The sequence below is a fragment of the Balaenoptera musculus genome, chromosome 10, assembly GCF_009873245.2.
Source record: "Balaenoptera musculus isolate JJ_BM4_2016_0621 chromosome 10, mBalMus1.pri.v3, whole genome shotgun sequence".
Lineage (NCBI taxonomy): Eukaryota > Metazoa > Chordata > Mammalia > Artiodactyla > Balaenopteridae > Balaenoptera > Balaenoptera musculus.
The window spans coordinates 21,064,373-21,090,660 of NC_045794.1; the positions used below are offsets into that span (position 1 = coordinate 21,064,373).

Here is a 26,288-nt window from a genome sequence, read left to right on the forward strand (position 1 = left end):
CTGTGCCAGGCATTATAGTTTCTAACCTCAAAGAGCTAGGTCTGGTGGAAGAGATATGAATGTAAACAAGTAATTTAAACACAATGAAATAAATGCAACACCTGATGGAGAACGAAGTACAATGGTGACAAACAGGAGAAGACATCAACTTTGCTTGTATGAATTAGGAAAGACAGGAGGGCCACTCCAGGCAGGAAGGAGCAAAGAGAATGCACAAAAACAGGAAACAGCATGTTGAATACATGGAACCAAGAAGTTCAACACAATTTTAGCTTAGAGGGATTATAGGTAAGTAGAAGTGAAACTGCACCATCAAGCAGAGGCCAGCTTATGGAGGGTCTAATCTGCCATCTTAAGAAGTTCTGAACTATATCTTACACTAAATCACTAAAAGATTTTTAAGTAGGAGGGAGGATCAGATCAACAATGTCCACTGTTAGCATTATTATGACAAATGAGACCAGACTGGAGGCTGGGAGATGAGTTTAGGAAACTTTTACAAGAAATTACAGAACCTGGCCCTGGTGGCGCAGTGGTTAAGAACTCGCCTGCCAGTGCAGGGGACATGGGTTCGATCCCTGGTCCGGGAAGATCCCACGTGCCTCGGAGCCACTAAGCCTGTGTGCCACAACTACTGAGCCTGCGCTCTAGAGCCCGCGAGCCACAACTACTGAGCCCATGTGCCACAACTACTGAAGCCCGCGCACCTAGAGCCCATGCTCCGCGACGAGAGGCCACCTCAATGAGAAGCCCACGCACTGCAACGAGGAGCAGCCCCCGCTCGCCACAACTAGAGAAAGCCCACGCGCAGCAAGGAAGATCCCACGCAGCCAAAAATAAAATAATAAAAGAAATGACAGAACCTGAACTAAGGCAGCAAAAGCAGTAAGATGGAGAAGATTAAACAGTTTTGAGAAATACTTAATGGGTGAAATTGACAGAACAACCCTCATACATCACTTACAGCAATGTTCACAGCAGCATCATTCAAAATGGCCAAAAAGAGGAAACACTCCAAATGCCCATCAACTGATGAATACATAAACAAATATCCATACAAGAAAATATTATTCAGCCATAAAAAGGAATGAAGTATTGAAACATGTGACAACATAGATGAACCCTGAAAATATTATCCTACATGAAAGACGCCAGACACAAAAGGCCACATGTTGTATGATTTCAATTACGTGAAATATTCAGAACAGGCAAATCCACAGAGACAGAAAGTAGATTAATGGTTGCCAGGGGCTGGCAGGAGAAGGGATTGGGGAGTGACTGCTAATTGGTATGGGGTGATAAAAATGTGACAGAATTAGACGGGGTGATGGTTGTATAACTTTGTGAATATACTAAAAACCACCTAACTGTATACTTTAGAGGATGAATTTTATGTTATGTGAATTATATCTCGATCTTTTTTTAATGGCAGAGCTTATTGTTTAGAGATGAGAACATAATGGGAAGGGGAGAGGAAAAGATGAGTTCAATTTGGGGCATGTTGAATTCCGTATGTTCGTGGGTTGCTCTGGTGCTGTGACCTGTAGGCAGCTTTGATATACAGGGCTGATGCTCAGGGCCGAAGTCTAGGCTAAAGATACACTCCTGAATCTTCAATCTATGTCACCTGCAGAACTCCACTTACTTGCGGCGTTGAGTATGGGCAAACTACTTAATCTCTACTCTAAGCTATTGTTTCTTTTGCTGTAAAAGTGGGTAAATAATAATGCAGAGGACTTTGTATACAGGTTAGGATTAAAGACCATGAAAAAGTGCTCTAAAAAGTTAACTGTATTATTTCATATTTTACATTGTACATGCTATTATAGGCCCAAAAGGTAGGGGGCAGGCCACTGGCTACTAGGAACTGTATAGCAACAGCAGTTATCTTGCCCTTATAAAAATCACTGGACATCTACATTTGGACTGCTTTTTCCAAAACCACTCACTGTATTTCAAAATAATATAATGGAGCTGGACAAGCTCCAGGGAAAAAGAGCTAAAACTCTGAGGTTTATGAAGGATTTCTGTATTGATTAGGGAGCAAGGGTGTTAAAAGAGCTTAACACCTTCTGTCTCATGACAGAATTTTTGGTTAAGACATTCATTAGAAGTAAGGATAAAGAAAACAAAGACTTCTTTACTAAATAATGGACATTTGATATTATAAGAATGTTGAATCTTAGCTTAGGACTAGAGAGAATAAAATGTGTACTATGTCCAAGAGGTAAAATCTGAATAAACTCAAGGAAAATTTGCATAACAGATTTTGAAAATAAGGATATTATAAGCCTACATCTGTAACCTGTTGAAGTAATGTGGCATTCTCCCACAAATTATCACTTGATGCCAAGGTCAGAATGTGAAGCTGGATCAATCATGGATCCAATCTTAATAATTACAGATGCACAATATAATTTTCATATTTTGAATTATTATATCTCTCAGCTGTTCTTTAATTGGCCTAATACCAATTCCTTTAACTGTACCTCTTTATCTGTAATACATCTGTATTATCCAATTTGTTGAGGTTTTAAAAAGGGGGGAAGAAAGTAAATATGAAGTAATCTGATGGTATCTAATACTCTAGTGACTTTTCTCCCTCAAAAATTAGGATTTATTTTTCCCTCTCAAACAGTATATGCTCATTTTTAAAAAAACAAAAACACTACAGAGTTTGGCATATGTCCTACCATATTTTAGTACACATTCACATTGTTTTTTAAATAAATAGACTCATACTCTACACAAAGTGCTACAATACAGCTTGTCTACATAATGGACAGTTTTTTCAATGTCAGTACCTATAGATCTACCTAATCCTTTTGACAACTGTATAATATAATTTGTACAAAGATACCATAACTTACCTCACCTCTTCCCTACTGGTAGAAGTGTAGATTATTTCCACTTTTAAAAATTATAAACAACACTGCAATAACACTCCTGGGTATACATCTTAAACACTTATCCAACTGAATCTTTCAGATAAATTTCTGTAAGTGGAATCAATTGGTCAAAGGACATGTAGTTTCCATTTTGATACATACTGCCAAACTGATGACCTCCAGAAAGTTTATAAGAAGGTATACTCTCACTACAGCATAAAGAGTACACATACATTTTCCACACCTTTCCAGGCCTGTTATCATTTTAATCTTGGCCAACATGAAAATAAAAGATGTTATTTATTGTTTGAACTTGCATTTCTACATTAATGAAGTATCTTTTAATATGTTTCGACAGCACTTCTTGTGTGAGCGTCGATAGGTTGGCTATTTATATGCCTTTTTCCCCCTGTTTGGATGTTTGCTTTTCTCTAATTCAAATACAGGAGAGCTTCCTGATTGATAGATGATGCAAGTAGTTTTCCCAGGTTTCCATCTGTCTTGGATTTTTGTTAAAGGTGTTTTTGTCTTTATGTAGCCAAATAGCTCAATCTTTTCCTAAATGGTTTAAGAATACTTTGAAAATGAAAAGGATCCCTACTTTTCTCAATGGAGAAAAATATTTAATCCCAATTCCACAAATAAAAAAGCTAACCTAATGTTAAATTATTCAATCTGTGTTGATTGACATTATCATTTTTAATTCAATAGCTGTCTAATGTTTAACATTAAAACTTATACAAGGTAGAACCAGTGTTCTCATCATGGGAGAAAGAAAACATGGAGGAAGAATGAACTCATGATTTTTAAATAAAATCTACTGCTCAGCTCTGTCTGTTGAAAAGGGTCTAGAAGCAGTGACACTCCAGTAGCAACACCACCTAACATCCAGGACTTAATTTCTAAATATCATTCCCTAGTAAAAGGAATGAGGGCTCTCTGGACAAATGGCTGAATCCAGGGTAGGGACAGGGAAAGAACAAAGGGAACCTGGAATACACTGTGCCAGAAAGTAAGAAAGAGCTCAAAAACTGATGGGGATGTGTCAAAAAGATACAGAGGCCAGCTCGAAAGGGAGTCCACTGGCCAAATCAAATATATATTTGAGCACCAAAATCAATAATGACAAGAATAGACTTGAACACATCAAATGAAAAACGAATCCTTGAGTCTGTACAGATACAAATAAGACAAACCAAATAAATAAGGAGAGGGAAGAGAAAAGAGAGAAACCTTACTTATGGCAGATGTCAAATAATAAATGCAGAAGTAATGACAGAGGTAGATTACCTACCACTTTGCAGTCACTATGGTGGTAGTTTGTTCTGGTTAGAGTTATCAGTGGCTACTACATCCCACTGGGTGCAAATATGCTGGAGAACAGGGTATTTATGGTCTCAAAGTATCTCCCCACAGAGTACACATTAATTATAAAAGAACTAAAGATACCTTTACAGGGAGAAAGCTGATAGATATGACCTTAACCAATGTCAACATAACATCATCAATAATGGGACAAGCCAGCATCCTGTGCCTCCTGATGTGATACACCAAGGAGGGCATAACATCACTTACACAGTATTTCTACCAAAAATGTTTAATCCAAATCTGACCAAGAGGAAACAATCAGACAAAACTAAATGAGAGGACATTCTACAAAACAACTGGCCTGAATTCTTCAAAAAGTGCCACTGTCACGAATGACTAAGAAAAACTGAGAAACTGTTCTAGATTGTGAGACATGACACCTGATTTTTGATCCTGGGATCAGGAAGAAAAAAAAAGAATTGCTGAGAGCACATTCTGGGAACTGATAAAATTTGAATATGGACTATATGTTAGATAAAACATTGTATCACAACATTGTGAAAATGACTCTACTACCCAAAGCAATCTACAGATTCAATGCAATCCCTATCAAACTACCACTGGCATTTTTCACAGAACTAGAACAAAAAATTTCACAATTTGTATGGAAACACAAAAGACCCCGAATAGCCAAAGCAATTTTGAGAACGAAAAATGGAGCTGGGGGAATCAGGCTCCCTGACTTCAGACTATATTACAAAGCTACAGTAATCAAGACAGTTTGGTACTGGCACAAAAACAGAAATATTGATCAATGGAACAGGATAGAAAGCCCAGAGATAAACCCACGCACATATGGTCACCTTATCTTTGATAAAGGAGGCAAGCATATACAGTGGAGAAAAGACAGCCTCTTCAATAAGTGGTGCTGGGAAAATTGGACAGATACATGTAAAAGTATGAAATTAGAACACTCCCTGACACCATGCACAAAAATAAACTCAAAATGGATTAAAGACCTAAGTGTAAGGCCAGACACTATCAAACTCTTAGAGGAAAACATAGGCAGAACACTCTATGACATACATCACAGCAAGATTCTTTTTGACCCAGCTCCCAGAGAAATGGAAATAAGAACACAAATAAACAAATGGGACCTAATGAAACTTAAAAGCTTTTGCACAGCAAAGGAAACCATAAACAAGACCAAAAGACAACCATCAGAATGGGAGAAAATATTTGCAAATGAAGCAACTGACAAAGGATTAATCTCCAAGATTTACAAGCAGCTCATGCAGCTCAATAACAAAAAAACGAACAACCAGTCCCAAATGGGCAGAAGACCTAAATAGACATTTCTCCAAAGAAGATATACAGATGGCCTACAGACACATGAAAGAATGCTCAACATCATTAATCATTAGAGACATGCAAATCAAAACTACAATGAGATATCATCTCACACCGGTCAGAATGGCCATCATCAAAAAATCTAGAAACAATAAATGCTGGAGGGGGTGTGGAGGAAAGGGAACTCTCTTGCACTGTTGGTGGGAATGTAAATTGATACAGCCACTATGGAGAACAGTATGGAGGTTCCTTAAAAAACTACAAATAGAACTACCATACGATCCAGCAATCCCACTACTGGGCATATACCCTGAGAAAACCATAGTTCAAAAAGAGTCATGTACCAAATGTTCATTGCAGCTCTATTTACAATAGCCAGGACATGGAAGCAACCTAAATGTCCATCGACAGATTGAATGGATAAAGAAGATGTGGCACATATATACAATGGAATATTACTCAGCCATAAAAAGAAATGAAATGGAGGTATTTGTAATGAGGTGGATGGAGTTAGAGTCTGTCATACAGAGTGAAGTAAGTCAGAAAGAGAAAAACAAATACAGTATGCTAACACATATATACGGAATCTAAGGGAAAAAAAAAAGCCATGAAGAACCTAGTGGCAAGACGGGAATAAAGACACAGACCTACTAGAGAATGGACTTGAGGATATGGGGAGGGGGTAGGGTGAGATGTGACAGGGTGAGAGAGTGTCATGGACATATATACACTACCAAATGTAAAATAGATAGCTAGTGGGAAGCAGCCGCATAGCACAGGGAGATCAGCTCGGTGCTTTGTGACCACCTAGAGGGGTGGGATGGGGAGGGTGGGAGGGAGGGAGATGCAAGAGGGAAGAGATATGGGAACATATTGTATATGTATAACTGATTAACTTTGTTATAAAGCAGAAGCTAACACACCATTGTAAGGCAATTATACTTCAATAAAGATGTTTAAAAAAAAAAAAAAAAACATTGTATCAATGTTGAATTTCCTAAATTTTGTCACTGCGTTGTAGTTATACAATGAATTATTCTTGTTGTTAGAAGAGGGTCAGCAAACTTGTTCCGTAAAGGACCAGACAGTATTTGGTCTCTGTTGCAGCCACTCAGCTCTGCCACTGTAGTGCAAAAGCAGCCATAGACAACATGTCAACACTCAAGCACAGCTGTGCCCCAATAAAACTTTACAGAAACAGACACAGGCTGTATGTGGCCAGCAGGCAGGCCACAGTTCATAGGCCCCTGTGTTTAGAGGTAAAGGGTCCTAACATACGCAACTTATTCTCAAAAAGTGCAGCAAAAATAAATAATATGTATTCAAGTATGTGTGTGTACATACACAGGCACACACACATAAAGTAACTATGCCTAGTTTAAAGGTTAAGAGGTATTCACTGTTAGTATTTTTCACTACTTTTCCATTGGTTTGAAATTTTCAAAGTAAAAAGTTCAAAAATTACCTAAGGTAAGCAATACAGCCCTACTTAATCCTCTCAAATATTTTGTTTTTACTACCCATTTCTAATTTTATTACATTAAGATCACAATAATATAACTGTTCCATAAACCTAGGCACTATGAGACAATATAATTAAGAGACATAAGAAATCTATTGCCCTCCTAAAGCATAAAGCCTCTAAATTAAGTTAAATATAATTAGGATCACTGTCTAGAAACACTGCTCTTCCAAATACATCTAAGACTAATAACCTCCACGAAGGCAGTGATGCGGTTCCTTTTGCTCCTCAGTGTATCTCTAGACCGTAGGAAGGCTGCATGGTACAGAGTAGGCACTAACAACATTTATGGAATTAAGAAATTAGCTGCATTGTTTCAACCAGACTCTTAAGAGACGCCAAATGATAAAGGATAAAGTTTTCTTTTCCTTTCATTTATTTCCATTGCCAACTTTCATTTGCATGTTTTTAAAGCTTTGTATTTATAAAAACCCAAGTTAGAATAAAATATGTCCAATAATTTTCAACATTCAGGGCTCAATAAATAGTTATTATTAAGTAAATACTTATTCTTAAATTGACCGAAACACAGTGCCTGAATTTTGTGTTAGTTTATTCTAAAAATCAGGCGTTCTCAACTATTTTACAGTCCTATAAAAATTTACAACATGTGAACTTTCACAATTTGCCACTTTTGAATAAGCCCTTCCTAACACCCCATGTAACACACCCCTAAGCTCTGAACTCTCTAAGGTACCTCCTGTGTGCATGAAAAGAAATTCACAGAGCCACAGTGCCCCTTCTTATTCCCTCAGACAAAGTGACCTCAAGCAGTGCTAACAAGGGCACCACCCTATTTTCTCCTACATTGCCACATTTCCTTTCTTAGTCAAAAATATTCACCCACATATTTAATTAGTTAGGCCTAACTGGTCCACACGGTAATCTTAATAACATTAGCAAAGTAAAACTGACACTTTAGATTTTTTTTTGACACTTTAGATTGTTAAAACATTAGTCATACAAAATAAGTCTTTTAAATAAAATTTATATAGTTATAAATTGATTATACCCACAGTTTAAATAGAAAAAATATCCAAACTTAGGATTTCATTTTTTATTATAAAAGTGAATAAGTTGACCAGTAGAGGGCACTCACTTGAAAGGGGGGGGAAGAGTGGCCACAGTCTTGAAGAGAAATGGATTTACAAAATTGCTGTGTTGTACCTTGTTTTAAAAACAGAATGTTTTAACAGAACGCTAGTGTAAGCTAATATAACATACTGTTAGTTTAGAAAATGTAAGGTTTAAATCTATATTATGTTAAAAAATCTAACATAAACCATATTCAGGGACTTGAGCCTCACAATTTACAGGACGTTTAAAGCTATATGTAATGCACAGTATTGGGGTCTCAACCTCAGCACTGCTGACATTCTGGACCACGTCACTGTTTGCTGGGGGGCCCTCCTGTGCACTGCAGGAGGAGTAACAGAACCCCGGCCTCTGCCCACTACAGAAGCCAGTAGCAGCCCCCTCCTCAAGCTGTGACAGCCAAAAACAGCTCCAGATTTAGCCAAATGTCCCGAGGGGCAAAGTCACCACCTATTCCTTGTTAATAACTACTGATACATATGTTAAAAAAACAAAACCAAAAAAACAGAAAAATAACAGCTTACAATATTAAACAGTGCTTTTCTTACACCACTCTTCAATACTGGTTTAGTATTACAAATTTTCTCTCTATAATTTAAATATCTTAGTCAGCAATTCCATAATTAACACGGAAAAATTTTTTAAAAGAGAAACTGATATATCTTGGTGAATAAACACTCAAGGGCTCAGAGCACTAAAGAGGGAACAAATCAATCCAATTATGACTCCATTCTTTCTTACTGACTAGAAAACTGTTTCATCAAAGGAGGGCATAATACTTGGACTGAATTAGAAATGTCACATTAACAGAAGCATACAGATGTCAGTGAATTGGAGACTGGGAAAAAATACTTCTTTCTGTGTCTATTTTTATATTGTACCCAGTAGATACTTGTTATACATTTGTTAACTGACCAACTGACAGTTCTGATCTCTACTTCCATTTTTCTGCTTCCACCAAATTCCACCTTAGAAAACACATTTCAGAGAACATGTTTTTATAATAACATGATCTCCAAACTATAAAAACATATATTATTTCTAGCCTGGTATTGTGTTTGGGGACTGAGTTTTTAACAATCCTGCACCACTAACAAGGTATTTCGTTATCTCTTGGAACTCTTCAGTGGGCTTCATAAAAGATAAAGGTAAAATCTTTTCAGAAGTAAAAGTGATCATCATGTGCAAATATAAACATGCTCCATCTATGTGTCATACCTAATTCTATATCATATCTCTGCTATTAAGATGCCATTAGATAGTACGCTAAGTTCAAATTTTGATATATTAATAATCTGAATCAGCCTCCAACACTAAATATTTTTAGCTTGAAGGCTAATTTTTCATTTTTAAAAAGCTATATACAAGGGTGCAGTGGAAATTCCATTTAACTTGGTCTCAGAAAACCTAAAATTCCACCACTTGCTAGCTTAAGTATCCTTATGCAAGTTACAACCTCTCAGAGACCATTTTTATCGATAAAATGAAAGAAACAATGACCACCTTCCTTACCTAGCTCATAGTTTTGGGTTGGCCAAAAAGTTCATTCGGGGTTTTCCATAACATCTTACGAAAAACTCAAATGAACTTTTTGGCCAACCCAATATAATCTCTGAAAATTCTAAACCACTAGAAAATATGGTATTAGTTAATTAAAATTTTTTCCTAAACTTCTCTCCATTTGTTTAATGCAGAAAAACTGATGAGAACTCCAAATGTGCAAAGTCTATGACCTCTCTTATTTTTCTCTGGCCTACACTGTTCACCTACCAGAAACTTAACAGCAGTAGTGATACCCACTACCCTTCAACTTTTTACAGAAATGTCATGTCAGTATTTTTGTTTAACCACTTATGAAAATAAACTACTAAATTCTCTTGCTTTTCTTCTTGTTGAACTACAACAAGAATTCAATGTGTCAGTTCCCTCAGAGACTCACTGTAACTTGGGAGATAAGAGACAATCTCTGATAACCATTTCCCAGGTGGCTACACTAGTGACGGAATGTCAGTTTCAAAGTTCACAGGTAATCAATGCTTCCCTGGGTCAAGTCTTCTGGTTTGGCAGAAATCATAATCAGAGTTAATGGGTTTGAGTTGATAAACTTTTTTTACCTTCCCCCAAAATAAAGGATTGACTTTTAGCTTTATTTCTTTAAGATTTATATTGCACTTTAATAATTTTGACCAAAAGGTTTCCTAACCTTTCTTTTTTAAATCACATTCTTATACATCATTCTTGACCTCTGATAGGAAACAGAGTGTAATGGAATTCTTCAGATTTTCAGAAAAGATGGAGGGCACTTCTGCTAAAATCATATTCCAGAATCCCAGAAAACTGCCATGCTTAACTCAATTCTGTTAAAATGTCCTTTTACTTCCAATTTAAATGGTGGAGTACGATGAGTAACCTTGCTTTAGAAATAGGTGAACTATTTAATCCTCCTCAAAGTAAAAAATAAACAAAACCATTAGCATTGAATTGACTTACCAAGAGAAATACAGAGAGACTATTACATAGGTGGTCCACTTCAGTTAGACTCTTCCCTTTTAACTAATGCAAATTATTAAACTTGGAAGCCAATGAAGCTGCTTCTATGTTTAATCAGATCTTTGTAAATAAGGGTTATCTCTTCATTTTTTTCCCTCCAGTACCAGAAATATTGACATTTCCTTATCAATCCTCAAAGTTCTACACTGCATAACATCTTCCCAAGGCCAACAATGCCCTCAAAACCTACCTAAGTGCAAGTCAAGGTGTTTTTTTTAAGACATTACACAGCACCTTAACAGGGCATTTTTGACCGATTCTAGACCCTATAGCTGGGACTCAGAGAAAGTTATGGGAAATTTTTCAGAGCTGATTAAATAAACTGGTATACCAGATCTAGAATAAAAGCTAAGGGATTAGGATTGCTTACCCTGGGGTAAAGAAGTCTAAGAAATAATCTAATAACATTAATCTATTCCAAAGATGAGCTGATATTATGTTAAACTTAACAGGAAGATTCAGATTATGCATGAAATAGCTAATAATTACATTCTGGAAATTAGTTAACAAGGACAGTTGTGTGCCATTCCCTCCTGCAGGTCTTTGGGATTAAATAAATCCTTATCTGCTTGAGATCATCTGAGTATAGCGCTGCCAGAAGGCAGTGGGAAACATACTACGTGACCTCTCAAGGTCTCTGCTAGGCCTTTATTCTATCATTTTGCTGTTGGCCATTCCTTTAGTACATTTTTATGAAACTGAAAAAGTCTGAAAATTATTCATTAATTTGTAATAAAAAAACAATTCTAACATTGCCTTGAATAAATTGAAAAAGGGCTGTAAAGCAAAGGTAAGGATTGGTGATGGTATTCTTATATATCACCTGATATACATATAAACGTAAAGAATGAGCTTTCTAAAATGCATCAGGTAGTTGTAGGTTCTCCACTACTTCAATGTGAAGAGAAAATATGAAAATACTACTAATTCAGTGTTTTTAATTCAATCATCAAACGATTACACTTCACCAGTATAAATCAACTCTACATGTGACATCAAAATACCAAAAAAAATACCAAAACCCCATAAAAATAATAGCCACATTAAAAAAAAAAAAAAAAGACTGTTAGATATGTCTCATCTTACAGATGAGATGTAAATTCACATTTTCACCCTGTGAGAAAACTCTGAGATACACTTCCAATCAAAATGCACATACACTAACACAGAGTGAACGTCACAGATAGTATTATTGTCCTGAGAGAAAACAGGCTGGTGTCTCATATTTATGGTTACTTATAATATCAGAGTATTGCCTTGAAATCCAAGTACATTTTAGATAACTTAATAAAAGTATTATCAGTATAACTACCTTGTAATGAGTAGTCACAGAAAATGATCAGAGAAACCTTTTTTTGTACCCAAAGGACGGGCCTGCACAAATCAATATGCATATGAAAACAAGATTTACCTCTATCGTAGGATCATATTCATCCACAAAGTGATTCTGAATTAGCTGTATCGTCAAGGCACTCTTGCCTACGCCACCAGCTCCAACTACCACAAGTTTATATTCAGTCATTTTCAGCAGGCCTTATGACAAAAATGGAAATGTGACTCAATTAGAACATGTGCCACACGTGAGGTTAATATAACCCAAACACTCTATCAATACCTCTTAACACAAGTTCACCTTTATACGGAACATTATTTCAAAATACCTCACAAAATTCAATGACAAAAACTCCAGGTGACTACTGATGTGTATTGTAATGAATTGTATGGCGTTGACAAACTCCTCCATCAGCATTTGAGAAAAACTCATTCGGAGTACATAGTTCTTTTACCTTGGATTCAGGTCACTCTATCTCAAGAGCCCGTCTGCTCTTCGGCAGCAGGTAATGGCTCTCGAACGAGCAGGCCACGACTTCACTCAGTACAAGTGTCAAGCACGCTGCTCCTGACCCTGAGGACACACTCACACAAAACTTGCTGACAGCTATCGCCACAGTATTCCTCATCGACTCGGGCCCCTAAGAGTTACAAGTGGACACGCTGAGTGCCTCTGTTGGGGCCAACAGCTACAGAAAACTTTTTAAAAGCGTCATCATAGTAGTTCTCCTGGACAGTTAGCAAGAATCAGATGGGGGTGGGGGGAGGACTGTCAAATAAAGCTGGACAGTACACTGGGAAAATAAAAACTGAGATGCCAAAGCAGACAAGGACGATACTTGGTGACATTTTAATCTGTACATTATCTGCTGGGGAAAAAAACGGTGTAAAAACTAAGAGAACTTCGAGAATTTTTAACTAACTATTCAGTACAGATGATCTGATCATCAATCACAATCTATAATGCTATATCAGTGCTGAAAAATAGCACTTTGCACAAGAAAAATATAATTATATAATATTTAAAGACAAGCACACTTTTAATGAGAGAATTTTTAAAAGATATGAGTATTTCTCAGTAATCCACATGACTTTTATTCTCTGTTTCTCATACATCATCTCCCAACAGTAGCAATAAATATCGACAACTTGTAAGGTTAACGGCGCCAAGCCAGAAAATATTTTTTTAGTCAGCTGTTTCAACTTTTTGAAATGAAAATGAATTTATTTACTTTAATCTCCTTTCCCTCAATAACTACATGATATTACTACAAATAAGTAGTGAACTCGCAGAAAGAATGGCAGTCAATGAACAATAATTTATTACAGGGTAAAGCAGCTCAAAATTAATGAATGTACAGATATTGTATATAAAACCCTATATACATGCAGCATCCTATTACCGAAGACCAAGATTATCCCATAGGCACCCCACCACCCTGCCCCCCAAAAAGTAATATGTTTTTCCAAGTGATAACGTACTAACTACCTCTTCACGCTATTCCTGAACCTACTCACAGAGAGCAGACAGGCCAGACAGCTGTCGTCTCACAGCTTCTCCCTGGCCTGCTCTGTGCCACCTAGCCTTGTCTAGGCACCACAAACATGTATCGCATCCTGTTTGCTCCCCTTTTCATTCCTAATGTTGACCGCAGCAAATGGGATAGGTGAGGATAATCTCACCAAAATGTATCCTCTAGTTCCCTGCCCAGCCCACCCCTCCAATAAAATTTGGATAGCCTAGAACAGTAGTTCTCAAAATGTGTTCCAGGAACCCATTAGGGTTCCTAAGACTTTTGGAGAGGGCCTAAGAGGTCAAAAACTGGTTTCACGATAATGCTATGATGTGATTTACCCTTTCCACTCTTATTCGCTCACAAGTGTACAGTAGAATTTTCCAGATGTGTGATAATAGACTGAATACAGAAGCAGATGTGAGGATCCAGCCGTCTTTTACTAAACCATATAATTAGAGAAGTGCGAAACAATGCCACTCTTCTCACAATTTTTTGTGTTGTTTTGGAAAAGTTACTTTTCATTAAAAATTCTACTTCTGTTACCAAGTAATGGGCTTATTAATTTCTTTTTTTAACGAATTAATATTTTTTAATTCTCAATTTTAATTTCTATTGTGCTAAATATTGACACACTCCAAATCGGGATCTTCAATAATTTTTAAGAGTGTAAAGGGGTCCAGGTCCTTATGACCAATAAGTTTGCTAGCCTAAGAGAGACTGTGACAAATACTGGATTAGAGCTTAGTTGTACATACATGTGTGAATTCTGAAAGACACACACCTTCTGGTCTACTTCTTAAACGCAGCGGTTATTTCTGAAAAAATCTTTGACTTAGATTTCAAAATCAAGTATATTTAAACCCACTAGAGAGAACTGGGTTCCCAAAGAAGATCATAGGCCAGAAGAGCCCCTCACCCAAAGCTACAAAAGCTAGCAAGCGGTGGAACTGGGAACAGAACTGAACAGTCTGTTCAGGAAAAGAATTTTCACTTTGTCATAAAACAAATGAATTATTATTTCGTCTACTATCTCTTAAAACCAAGAATGCCTGTGGATGGATACAGTCCTAAAGTAAACAGTATTGTTATCAACCATATTTGTCATCTCTAGTCTAACTACAATGCCCGAGTCAGCATTTTGGACCTTAGTCACCTAAGAATGACATCACTCATAAGGTTGATTCTGAGATGATTATGAACAGGACTTTTTTCCCTTTGTGATTTCTTTTTGAATGATTTTTTCCATTACAATGTAACATGTATATTGTGTAAAAAAATTAGAAAATACCTTTCTGTTCTTAACCCCTTATTTTGGTGGATATCAGGATTTAGGAAGGCTAGTTGAGGACTTCAACTACAGCATGCACATGCCTAAGAGTATTTCAGGCAGTCGGCTGGCAGATTGCTACAATTAACTCCTCTGGTAGGTCAGTTAAAAAAAAAAAAATTGTGTGACAGCCGTTTAGGAGTACTGTAATAACTCCTGGGATGGGGGTCAAATTTGTACGCATGAGGGTAATACAGAAGAGATGGGGGAAAGGACAACAACAGGCAAATTAAACTTCAAATACAATTTTAGCTATTGCTGTCTACACTCAACTAGTAAGGAAAAAGCCCTGTTTCTGCTCTGCGGTTTTGCTGCGTGTGTTTTAACTTGACAAAGCAAAACAGACCTTCTGGGATTAAGTTTTTCTTTTTCACTAAGTACAGGCTTTATGTTGTAGGGTGTTGGCCACCTGTTCTTCCACCACCATCTCTACCTCCACCTCCTCCTTTGTGGCCACAGCAATGTCACAGCCCATACATGGGGGAGGGGAGCAGTCAGGAACTCGGCTGCAGATGCATTTTTTTCCAAACACAATACCTCAAACAGTGGTCTCTAAGCACTTTCCTCCGCGCTTCCAAACGCGACCTCCCCTCTTACTCATATATCCCCCTACACCTGAAAAAAGGACCACAAGCCGTCCAGTCTGCGCTCGAGGGAGAAGTTTATACCCTCGTCCTAGAGATGCGAGATGCAGCAGAGAAGGCAGTAACCGGGCAGCCGAGTGCTGGGAAGGGAGGAAGAGGTGCGGGAGCGAAGGAGAGAGAGGGAGAGGGAAGGACGGCGAGGGTGAGGGGAGGCGGAGCGCAGCGGAGGTAACCTCCACCGCACCCGACCGCCCCGAGGGCGGCCCGCCCGGCCTCGCGAGGTTTCACCCACGCCGCTCCGCCGCGGCTTCGGGGAGTGTAGGGGGTAAGGAAGGGGTTCCCCGCCAGGAAGCAGCACCAGCGGCGGCCGCCTCCAGCCTCACCCTCCTCAGCCCCGCACCGCCCATTCCTCATTCCCCGCGTCGCCGCGTCCCCGCGCCTCCCCCGGCAGACCCCCCCCACCCCGTCCGCCCGCCCGGGCCCCGTGCCCGCGCCCCCTCCCCGCCCCTCCGGGGACCCCCAATTCATTCACTCGCCGCCAGCCCCGCCCGGCGCCGGAGAGGAGGGTCGGGACCCCGGTAGGAACCAGGAGGGGTGGTCCGCTCCGTACCTCTCTCCCGCACCTGGGAGCCGCCGAGCCTCTGGCCCCCGCCGCCGCCTTCAGTGCCTGCGCCGCGATCTCTCCCCGTCCGAAATGGCGGGGGCCGGGAGTACTGGCCGAGCCGCCGCCGCCACCGCCGCCGCCGCCGCCGCCACCGCCGCCGCTGTGCCTCCGCCGCCGCGGCCGCCGCCTAGGGAAATCGAGCTCCGAGAGCACCGATGAGTTCGGGGCCGGGCGGCCGCAGAGGGCAGAGCTATCGATGCGCTCGGCGCTCGATTCCTCTCCAGACGAGAGTGCGGGGAGGGAGCGGCTGAGGGCGGTGTGGGAAGAGGGAAGAGCGAGCCTGCGAGCGCTGCCGGGGCGAGGGAGGGGGCCGGGCCCGGCCGTGGAGGGGGCGGGCCAGGCCGGCGGAGGAGGGGCGGGGGCCGGGCCGGCGGGGGAAGCGGGCGGGCGGGCGGCCGAGGCGGTGGAGGGCTGGGGGCGCGCGGCCGGCGAAGGCGGGGTGGTTCTGGGCGGTGCCTCGGCGCGCGCGGGTGGGCGGGAGGGGGCACCGGCGGACCCACGCGGGACCCGCCCCCAGGCTTCAGCTGCAGCGCCCAGCTCGCAGTCGCAGGCTCGGACCCGGGCCGGCGCGCGCTCCGCTCCGGGCACCCGGGAGACGCCACAGGCACCCTACCGCGCCCCTCTCGGGTCCATACGGTGGAGCTGCGAAGATCCCGCCACCCCTGGGGTCGGCCTACACTTGGGCACATTCATTTACTATCATTTACTGCAAGTAAATAAACATGCAGTCACCCAAAGTGGGAGGCGACTTGGGTGACTTACGGAGAGACCTGGCCGCCAGTTCCCCGGCCCGGGGCTTTCTGAGCACGCCTTGGTGAATACCATTCTCCACACTCTGGGGCTGGGAACCTAGCCCCAGGCTCAGACAAACGCGACAAAGCCTTTCATCACTAATTAAGGGGGAGGGGGGGTCTGTTGTTTTTCGTTGTTGTCTTTATGGATATTTCGAAGCCATCAAGGGTCACTCAAAACGGCGACCTCAAATGTACCTATTGCCCCTGACGGCACAAGCAGGCGACAGACTATTTTTAAATAGAAGTGCCCTTAATAGTCTAGACCTGAGGAGAATCATTCAAACATTAATTAGAAGACAGATTAATCACTTAACGTTCAGGGAGTTAACACATTAAACAATGGAACCATTAAAACTGCTAGCATACCCAGAGCCTGCGTTGATAAACTACCTAGAAAGGTTTGGGGGAGTTTTCTTTTAAGAATTGAGGCCTGGCAGACCAGCGCCTATACCTAATAGGACCACCCATCTGAGTCTCTACTTTCAGTTCTGGCCCTCTACTCTGCCTCATAGAACAGGAAGAATAACACAGTTACGTTAAATTCCAACTAGTAAGTCTGTTAACCTAGGCCTGACACCAACTGCCCCCTTTTCTTCCTACCTCTTACGTGGGCTGTACTCTGCAAGGCTGGTTCCTGCCTCCCCCTCCTGGCCCTTGGTACCAGGTGGAAGAGGCAGAAGAGAGGAGGTGGAAAACAGGGAAGGGAAAAGAATATACCTGCTCTAGTTCAGGTAGATGCTAAACGTTTTGCACATACCATCTTATTTAATCATCACAACAACCTCCATGAAGTCCGATGCTTTTCCCTAGTTTACCACAGGAGAGGGAAGGAAACAAATTTAGAGAGGTTAGAAAATGGGGCCCAGGGCTTTCCCTGGTGGCGCAGTGGTTGAGAATCTGCTGCCAATGCAGGGCACACGGGTTCGAGCCCTAGTCTGGGAAGACCCCACAAGGCCGCGGAGCAACTGGGCCCGTGAGCCCCACAACTACTGAGCCCTGCGCGGTTCTGGAGCCTGTGCTCCGCAACAAGAGAGGCCACGATAGTGAGAGGCCCCGCGCAACCGCGATGAAGAGTGGCCCCCGCTCGCCGCAACTAGAGAAAGCCCCTCGCACAGAAACGAAGACCCAACACAGCCACAAAATAAATAAATTAATTAATTTAATTAATTAAAAAAAAATGGGGCCAAGTTCACACAGCTAGAAAGGAAGTATCCTTCATGTCAGATCGCGTTCGCCTCCCTCTGCTCTCCACTCAGAGGGGCTCCCATCCTGCTGAATATAAAAGCATGCATCTTCTCCAGGTCTCCATGGGCCTTTAAATTATTTGACACCCCTGCCTCCTTTCCTCTCTGAGCTCTTACCCAATAGTCCACCTTCCTCACTTCCAGACTTACATGCTGGTTCCTGGCTGTTCCTTGAAAATGCAGGCAGGCTTCTGCAGGGAATTTGCACGTGCTGCTTCTTTATCTGGAACACACTGTATATCCACAAAGCTTCCTTTGACACTTACTTATAAATCTTTGTTCAAATGTCTTCTAACGAGTTTTCCCAAAAAGATCATCTGATATTGCATCTCTTGCATCTCTCCTCCTCCCAAATCCTCTCTCTCTTCCTGTTTTATTTTTCTTCCAGAGCACTTATCACCTTCTAATATACCACTATAACTTACTTATTTTGTTTTCTTGTCTCTCTCCCGTCAGAATATAAGCTCCATAAGGGCAGGGATTTTTGTCTGTTTTACATTACTGCTACAAACACAATAGGCACTCAGTAAATGTATGGAATGTCGAATGAGTGAAGTTATGTACCCTGCTTTGGAACTGTGTGAATCTAAATCCTTCCTTAGACACAATGCCTTAAAGTCTCTGTAATCTCTGTGTTCACACTTCTTACAAAATCTGCCTTTTAAAACTCACCCCACATCACTTTCTGATAAACCACACCCTAGGGAGTCTAGAAAAGTCTGCACATAATGGACACAGTTTTTGTTAAGGAATGAATTTGCACTTATTGTACGTTGCTTTGTAGTCACTCTTTCAATGTAAATCACAGATTTATTTTTGTCCAGCTTCAAGTACGTGATAAGCTCTTGTGTTTCTCTGACCAGCTACTAATACAATGTTTCTCCCTGTAGTTGGTGCTCCATAATCTTAAAAGGACTGTATATAGAAGAGAGAAAAGCTTTCTATAGCACTTTTATGCTGAGTGTGAAAATTCTTGGCTTAGCAGAAACTTATATCCATCCACGTGTCTCAGTTATCATCTGGGCTCAGGATTGCCAAAACAGACCTGTATCCCACTCTCTGTTCTGTGCACTCTACACCCTCTGCCTCACCTCACACACTTTCTCTCTTCTTCCTTCTCTCACCTGTAGTAATGATACACATGCATGACAAAGCCTTTCCACCATTTGGTCCTGAGCGCTCTCTCGGAGAAAGCATCCTTCTCCCCAACACTCTTTCCTTGACCCAGGGCTTAGAGCAGTGGGTCTCAAGGGAAAGCACTTCATGAATCACTGGCATACTTACCTAAAATGCAAGTTCCTAGGCCCCTGATCCAGATATTCCATTCAGTTGGTCTAAGGTGAACGCGGAAATCTTCATTTTTAACCAATCAGGTGATCCTAAACTGGTGGTTGGCAGTCGGACATGAGAAACTCTGATCTAGTTACTCAAATTCTCTCTCTTGGCAGCTGCACTTTCTGCTAGCTTTGGGGATTTCTATTCCTCAAGCCCGGGTGGCTACACTGAATAGCCTCTCTGGCTCTCCCTTTCTTTGCCTCCCCAAGGACAAGTGCACAGGCCGCACGGTGATCACAATGGGAAAAGAGAGAGGGAATAACAAAAATATAAACTTGGGGCTTCCAGGACTTGCTCTAAGATGTAACTGAAGTTTCTACCCTCTACTGTTATACTCTTCTGGGAAGGCAGCCACGTATACACATGCACACACACACATCCTTTTGATCTTGCTTAATGAAGATCATACTACCCTTTTCTTCACGGGATACCCTGTGATATAATTCAAAGCCAAACAACAGGAATACCCTTGTGTTAATTGGGCTCTTATGAGAAATATAAATGCCAGGACATGCTCAGAACACTGCAAATGCTGAGGGTTTATTTAAAGGAAATTAGGAAACTTAGAAACCGTATCATATCATCAGCCAGAACTCTGTCCCTTCCAGGAATCAACTGCAGTCCTGTGATCCGAGCAACAGGCTCTGGTGCCTTGGTCAGGCCCTCATTAACAAGCATCCATTGCCCATACTCTAGTAATTTTGCCATTCTCCCGAATCAGCGCCCCCCTGCTTCTTTCTCATACAGTCTCAGCTTCTATTACTGTCTCTGCTTCTAGTGACCACTCCCTGTGAGCTGCGTTTCAAACATCCCAAGAGAGAGGATCTGAATGCATGTCATTCATTATTCAATAGGGAGGGCCTTTATGGGACATAATTTTCCTGATGGGGCCACCTGATTGGTGGCTGGCCTTCTTTATGTCTGCTTAGAGACTATTCCCTTTGTTTGGGTGCCAATCCTGGATCCAGACAATGGTGGCCAAGCAGCAGGACACAGAGCAGGGAAAGTTAAACAGGAGGAACCACCTATGGATGCTCTCATGGACCCTCCATCAGTTTTCTCAGGTGGGAAATTTTTACCGCTGAATAGGTGCTATTGAATTCACTTACCCCAGCAACATAGTCTCCTCTGGACACTTATTTCATTAGACTTTTGTGTTCCTCTTTGGCATATCTGTTTTCTCCACTAGGTTGTTAATTTCTCAAAGTCCCTGCCCCATTTTACTCTATATCCTCTAGCACATAGTAGGGCCTCTATTTCTTGCAGTGAATGAAATTATAACAAAACTTCAGCCCTGTCTCTACACAGTTACTTCATCTTCTCTAGCTAATTTCCCATACCATTTCTAAATGAATATCCAGGCATCATCTCAGATGCCTGTCCAAACCCAAATTCCCCATCTTATTCCCCAAATGAATTCCCTCTCCCAATTTTTCCATCTCACTTGATCACTCTCATGATCCTTCAGAACATTAAATTTGAAAACTTAATGTTTAACCCATTCTGCATGCAAGTTCCTTATAGTGATACTTCCTAGTGTTTCTCATATCTGCCTCTTCTACATTCCTTCCTTCAACCTGTGTTTCTAGAACGGCTTCCTTAGGACTTCGCTACCTCCTGGCTTTCTTCTTTTCAGTTCAGGTGCTGTGCTGTTGCCGAGTGAAATCTTCCTTACACGTGTCTTTCATCATCATCAAACATTTACCCTGCACCTACCGCAATAGAGGCTGCACTCATACAGATGACATATTTTAGAAGTGCAAAGAGTTACAAGCTAAGTTCCTAACGAATACTTAAAGACTGATAATTACCTTAGAAAATTAGAGAGGGAAATGATCACTGGCCCCAGCTAAGCCTTCACTAAGACTGAATCTTGCTGATACATCTTTAATAACTGCATCAAGTCCAAATGTTTGGCTCCCAGCTTTATATAGCACACGTGGTCAAGCACCATCCTGTCCTGAGATTTCGTCCCCCACCTTTTCCCAAAGCAGATGCCTTCCACTCCTCAGGCAAATCTCCACTCTGTGCCACAAAGCTAGGATATCGTGTCTTTGCTCCTTTTTTTCACCAGGTACCTTTTTGCCCTTCTCTTTGCTAAAATTCTCTCTCTTTCAAGATCTAGAACAAGTCCTTCCTCCTTTTTGAAAGCTTTCTTAATTATGCCATCTCTTTTCCATCTCTCTCTCTGTCTCTATTATTTCATATGGGTTAATCGTCTCCCCAAGTAAATTCTAAAATCCCAGAGGCTGGGGACATGTGTATGCATATGCATATGGCTGATTTGCTTTGGTGTACAACAGAAACTAACACAGTATTGTGAAGAAATTATACTCCAATAAAGATCTATTTAAAAAAATAAAATAAAAAAATAAAATAAAATCCCAGAGGCAAGAACCATAACTTAGGTGTGTGACCCCACCCACTCATACAAGCCTAGTTCGCTGCAATTACTCAATAACTACATGAATACATATAACGCTGTTATCAGCAAGGTAAACATGATGAAAGCAATGTTTGAGGAAGATTACAATGGCAGCTAAAGACAGAAAAGATTAGAAGGAAAAAACACCTCAGGTAAGGTGTTTTGTGGATGGTATAACAGTACCCAGTGAGAGTGGAATGGTTTGCACTGGCTGAATTTACTAGTCCTGTGAACTAAAACAAATTGGTGAATCTCTCAAGCTTTGTGTTTAAAAATGGGGCGGGTGACGTAAGAGCTACCATTTGTTAAAACTCCTCCTAACAAGCCAGACAAGTTTTATATACTCTTTAAAACAAAGAGCACATCTGTCCCATATCTGTCCACTTCTCCTGTTCCTCACTGCGACCCCTGTAGTCTAAGTCCCCCATCCAGGGGGATAAGTCATCTGCTAACAGGTCTCCTGGCTGCTACTCTTTTTTTTTTTTTTTTAATTAATTAATTAATTTATTAGTTATATTTGGTTGCATTGGGTCTTCGTTGCTGCGTGTGGGCTTTCTCTAGTTGTGGTGAGCGGGGGCTACTCTTCGTTGCGGTGCGCAGGCTTCTCATTGCGGTGACTTCTCTCTTGTTGCAGAGCATGGGCCCTAGGCCGTGCGGGCTTCAGTAGTTGCAGCACGTGGGCTCAGTAGTTGTGGCTCGCAGGCTCTAGAGTGCAGGCTCAGTAGTTGTGGCGCACGGGCTTTGTTGCTCCGTGGCATGTGGGATTCTCCCGGACCAGGGCTTGAACCCGTGTCCCCTGCATTGGCAGACAGGTTCTTAACCACTGAGCCACCAGGGAAGCCCCCTGGCTGCTACTCTTGCTCCTCTGTAATCATGTCCCATAGTTGAGCAGCCAGACTGATTCTTTTCAAAATGCAAATTGAATCATGTGACCAGCTCAAGCTCTCCAACGATTTTTCATTGTACTCAGAATAATATTCAAAGTCCTTAAATGTTTCATGAGGTAGTTTCTACCTATTTTGGGTCACACCACGCACGACCCTTCTCCTCACTAGGCTCCAACTACACTAGCCATCTCTTTCTTTCCCATAGGTATCAAGCTCATTTCCTCCCCAGGGCCTGGTTCCTGCATTCTCCTGCCAGAGAGCCTCGGCCTGTCTTTCAGGTGTCAGCTTAACACCACCACTTCAGCGAGAGATTCTCCCACACCCGGTCCAAATCAGCACTCCCCACCCTGTTCCCTTACTTCTGCCGTCCAACTAATCCCTCTTTAGCACAGCGGCCTGTTTTATTCCTTTACTTGGCACTTACATCTGAAATTATCTTGGTCGTTTGTTTGCTTGTCTGTTTCTCCCCTGAAATATAAATTTCATGAGCCAGAGACCACTGAATCCTCAACGCCCAGAGAGAGCTTAGCACATAGTTGGCACTTAATAAAGATTTGCTGATAAGTTGCTCTAAAGAAAATATAAGAACTAATAATCCACTCTAAGTGAGGTCTTTGCAAGTTAAAGTCTCTTGCTTTTATTTCTATCTACCTAATGCAATAAGACTTTATTGAATGCTTGTTTTGTTTTTAAGAAAATTAGAAATCAGAGGTATATTTTAAGATTGCTTCCTTTTAATTCCCCAAGTAGGTGCTCATTGGATGACCTATTGATTATAAGCTTGATTTTCCTACTTCCTGTCTCTCCTCCTTAATCAGTTATTAGATATGTTGTAAGTTACTTCTATTCCATTTGTGGTAATGTGCATTCAACAGAGCTTTACTTGTGCATATCAATTTAACATTCTGGAGTCTAGGGGTATTAACCCTTTGGGGCCAGGTGTTTAATTCAGTATCCATATGTCCTCAGATGAAAGAAGCAAGTCACTTTTTTCTTTTTTTGCTAAATTCTTCTAGTCTCCGTGGAAGATTATTTGCCTTGTCAAATATCCAGTGAAAATAACTATGTTTCTAAAAGTAGTGAGAAGAGTAGCATTGTTTTAATGTGTTTGCAAATCTCTTAAATGTCTGGCTTAACAGAAGAAACTAGATTCTCATATTGGCTCGTGCATTCTCTGTTTAGACATCACAGGTAGCATCTAGCAAACTCCACTATACACTCATAAGAGAAATGAAAGTGAGAAAAGAAAACAACATCTAGGTATTGTTACGAATATAGGTTTGACCTTGCAGAACACCTAAAAAGGTCCTGGAACCTCCAGGGGTACCTGGGCCACACTTTGAGAACTACTGTTCAAAAGAACTCTTTCTTAAATTTTTGCTGGTAAAACAGGGTCAAATTTAATAAAGACCAATGCAATGGTTAGCTTTTATAAAGTTATTGTTTTACGTCTCAGAACAGGCTCTCTAATACAGTCCATATGAGACGGCATCTACTGATAATGGTATGTGGGAGAAATTATCGCTAAGATAATATACAAAGGTAAAACAGAGGCATCAAATAATGTACTTCTTGCAATAATTGAAAACTTGTTTTTAGGTCAGTTTTGTGTTCTTCAGGATCTTGAAGCCCTTTACAGACGTTAATTAATTAAATTGAACTTCCAGGTCACCAAGGAAATGTTCCCAAATATAATTTTTGTGCATTTTGCAGACAGTTTAACTGACAAACAGGGTAGCAGGGCTTGTCCTGGCTTGAAGGAAAGCTGTAAACAAAAACAAAGAATTTGTCATCTATTTATTGTGACTATAAATGCACTATATGTTCCCCAGGTTGTTTTAGTTTACCAGGTTTGTCAGGAGTATGGATAATGTCGTTATAATGAAAGTGTCTACTCTATGTCTCAACCATACTTGACTTTTTTTACTTCCTTCTTTCCTTCCTTTCTTATTTTTTGAAAAAATACCCAAACTATGAAACTCCTCAGACACTAAATCTTAGCCCAGCTCCATAAAGTACCTTGGCCTTCTAGAAGTCATCAATTAAGTGACTGCAGACTCTTACTGTATCCCATCCACTGATGTTTGTCAGTCACAACAAAATCTTGTCACTGCTCTGTTTAACACCTCCAATAGCTTACCGTCTCATTCAAAAGCAGAACCCTCGAAATGACCCATGAGAGACCCCCTTACCTTCCTAATGGTGTGTCCTCCTCCTCTTTTGTCGCTACACTGACTTCCTCTTGTTCCCTGGGCAGATCAGCAGATGCTCACCTCAGAGCTTTTGCACTTGCTGTTCCTGCTAGCTGGGAGTCTCCTTCCCTCAGATCACCCCATGATTCACTCCCTCATTTCCTGCAGGTCTTTGCTGAAATACCACTTTCACAGTGAGGTCCCTGACCACCCAATTTAAAAATGCAACTTCCACTTCAGAACTGTCTCTTTTCTTTATTTGCATTTCTTTTCTCCATAGAACTTACCACCATCTGTCATACAGTATGTTTCACTTACGTATTTGTTCATGGTCTGTCTTCCCCCAACTAGAAACTAAGCTATACATGAGCTAGGATTTGTGTCTGTTCTACTCATTGTTGAATTCCCACCACTAGAACACAGAGTAGACACTCAGAAAATATCTGTTGAGTAAAAAAACAAATGAACTTTGACATGTGTCAGAATGGTAAGAATGGGACCAACCACAAAAATACACTAAAATATAATAAATATGTATTTCCAGAAAACCATCCTGAAACAAGCTATTACATCAACAAACGAGGACTAATGGACACTCCACTCAATTGTTTCTCCTGGCTTCAGAATGTTGTACAGCTTGTATCATTTTTTAAAAGTTAATGGTAGGACTACCCAAATGAGTTCTTTAATAGATAAAATTGTAAGTGGCGTGCAAATTCTCCTCATGATTTTAGATGAGAGAAGGTACTCTACCTTTGAACATATGTTGAATATTTCTTGTTTTCTCTTTATGGTTTAGAATACTTATTAGCCTGAAATCAGTTTCATGAAAATAAATCAAAATGAACTAATAACCAATCGAATTTTCTAAGTGAAAATTCGTTGTGATTAAATATACTTATATATATCAAATAGCAAATTTGATATACTTATATATCAAATTATATAAGTATATCAAATTATATATATACTTATATATATCAAATATAATCAAAGAGCAAATTCCATACAAGCGTATGTAATTGTTGATAGAGTTTGAAAAAATTGAAGTTCAGAAAACAGTGGTAAAAATGAAAAAATATAAGAGTCTATGTCTAGTTAAGACTGAGAAGGTGCACACGTCCGGATGGTGTGGGAGTATGCTTTGTGTGTGCTTTAATCACACTGAGTAATGCTTACTGGTGAGGGCGTCATCAAGGCCTGCAGCTGTCAACTAAGCAAGGTGTTGAGATGATTTAGTTGTGAGAATATCACAAGTCATTTGTAACTAATAT

At 40.7% G+C, this 26,288-nt stretch overlaps 1 protein-coding gene across 4 annotated transcripts in view; it reads right to left on the reverse strand.

Annotated features, from left to right (window-relative positions):
- KRAS (KRAS proto-oncogene, GTPase) overlaps positions 1–16,243 on the reverse strand; it is a 39,926-nt gene extending 23,683 nt beyond the window's left edge. The window contains exons 1-2 of one of the 4 annotated variants that reach the window (XM_036865393.1): positions 16,084–16,236; positions 12,125–12,246 (exon numbers count right to left, since the gene is read on the reverse strand). In XM_036865393.1, the coding sequence (XP_036721288.1) occupies positions 12,125–12,235 (111 nt within the window). In that variant the 5' untranslated portion in view covers positions 12,236–12,246; positions 16,084–16,236. Of the gene's footprint in view, positions 1–12,124; positions 12,247–16,083 lie in introns of all 4 variants that reach the window. The other 3 variants (XM_036865394.1, XM_036865392.1, XM_036865391.1) reach the window with 3 other exon arrangements.
- Positions 16,244–26,288: the final 10,045 nt, after the last annotated feature.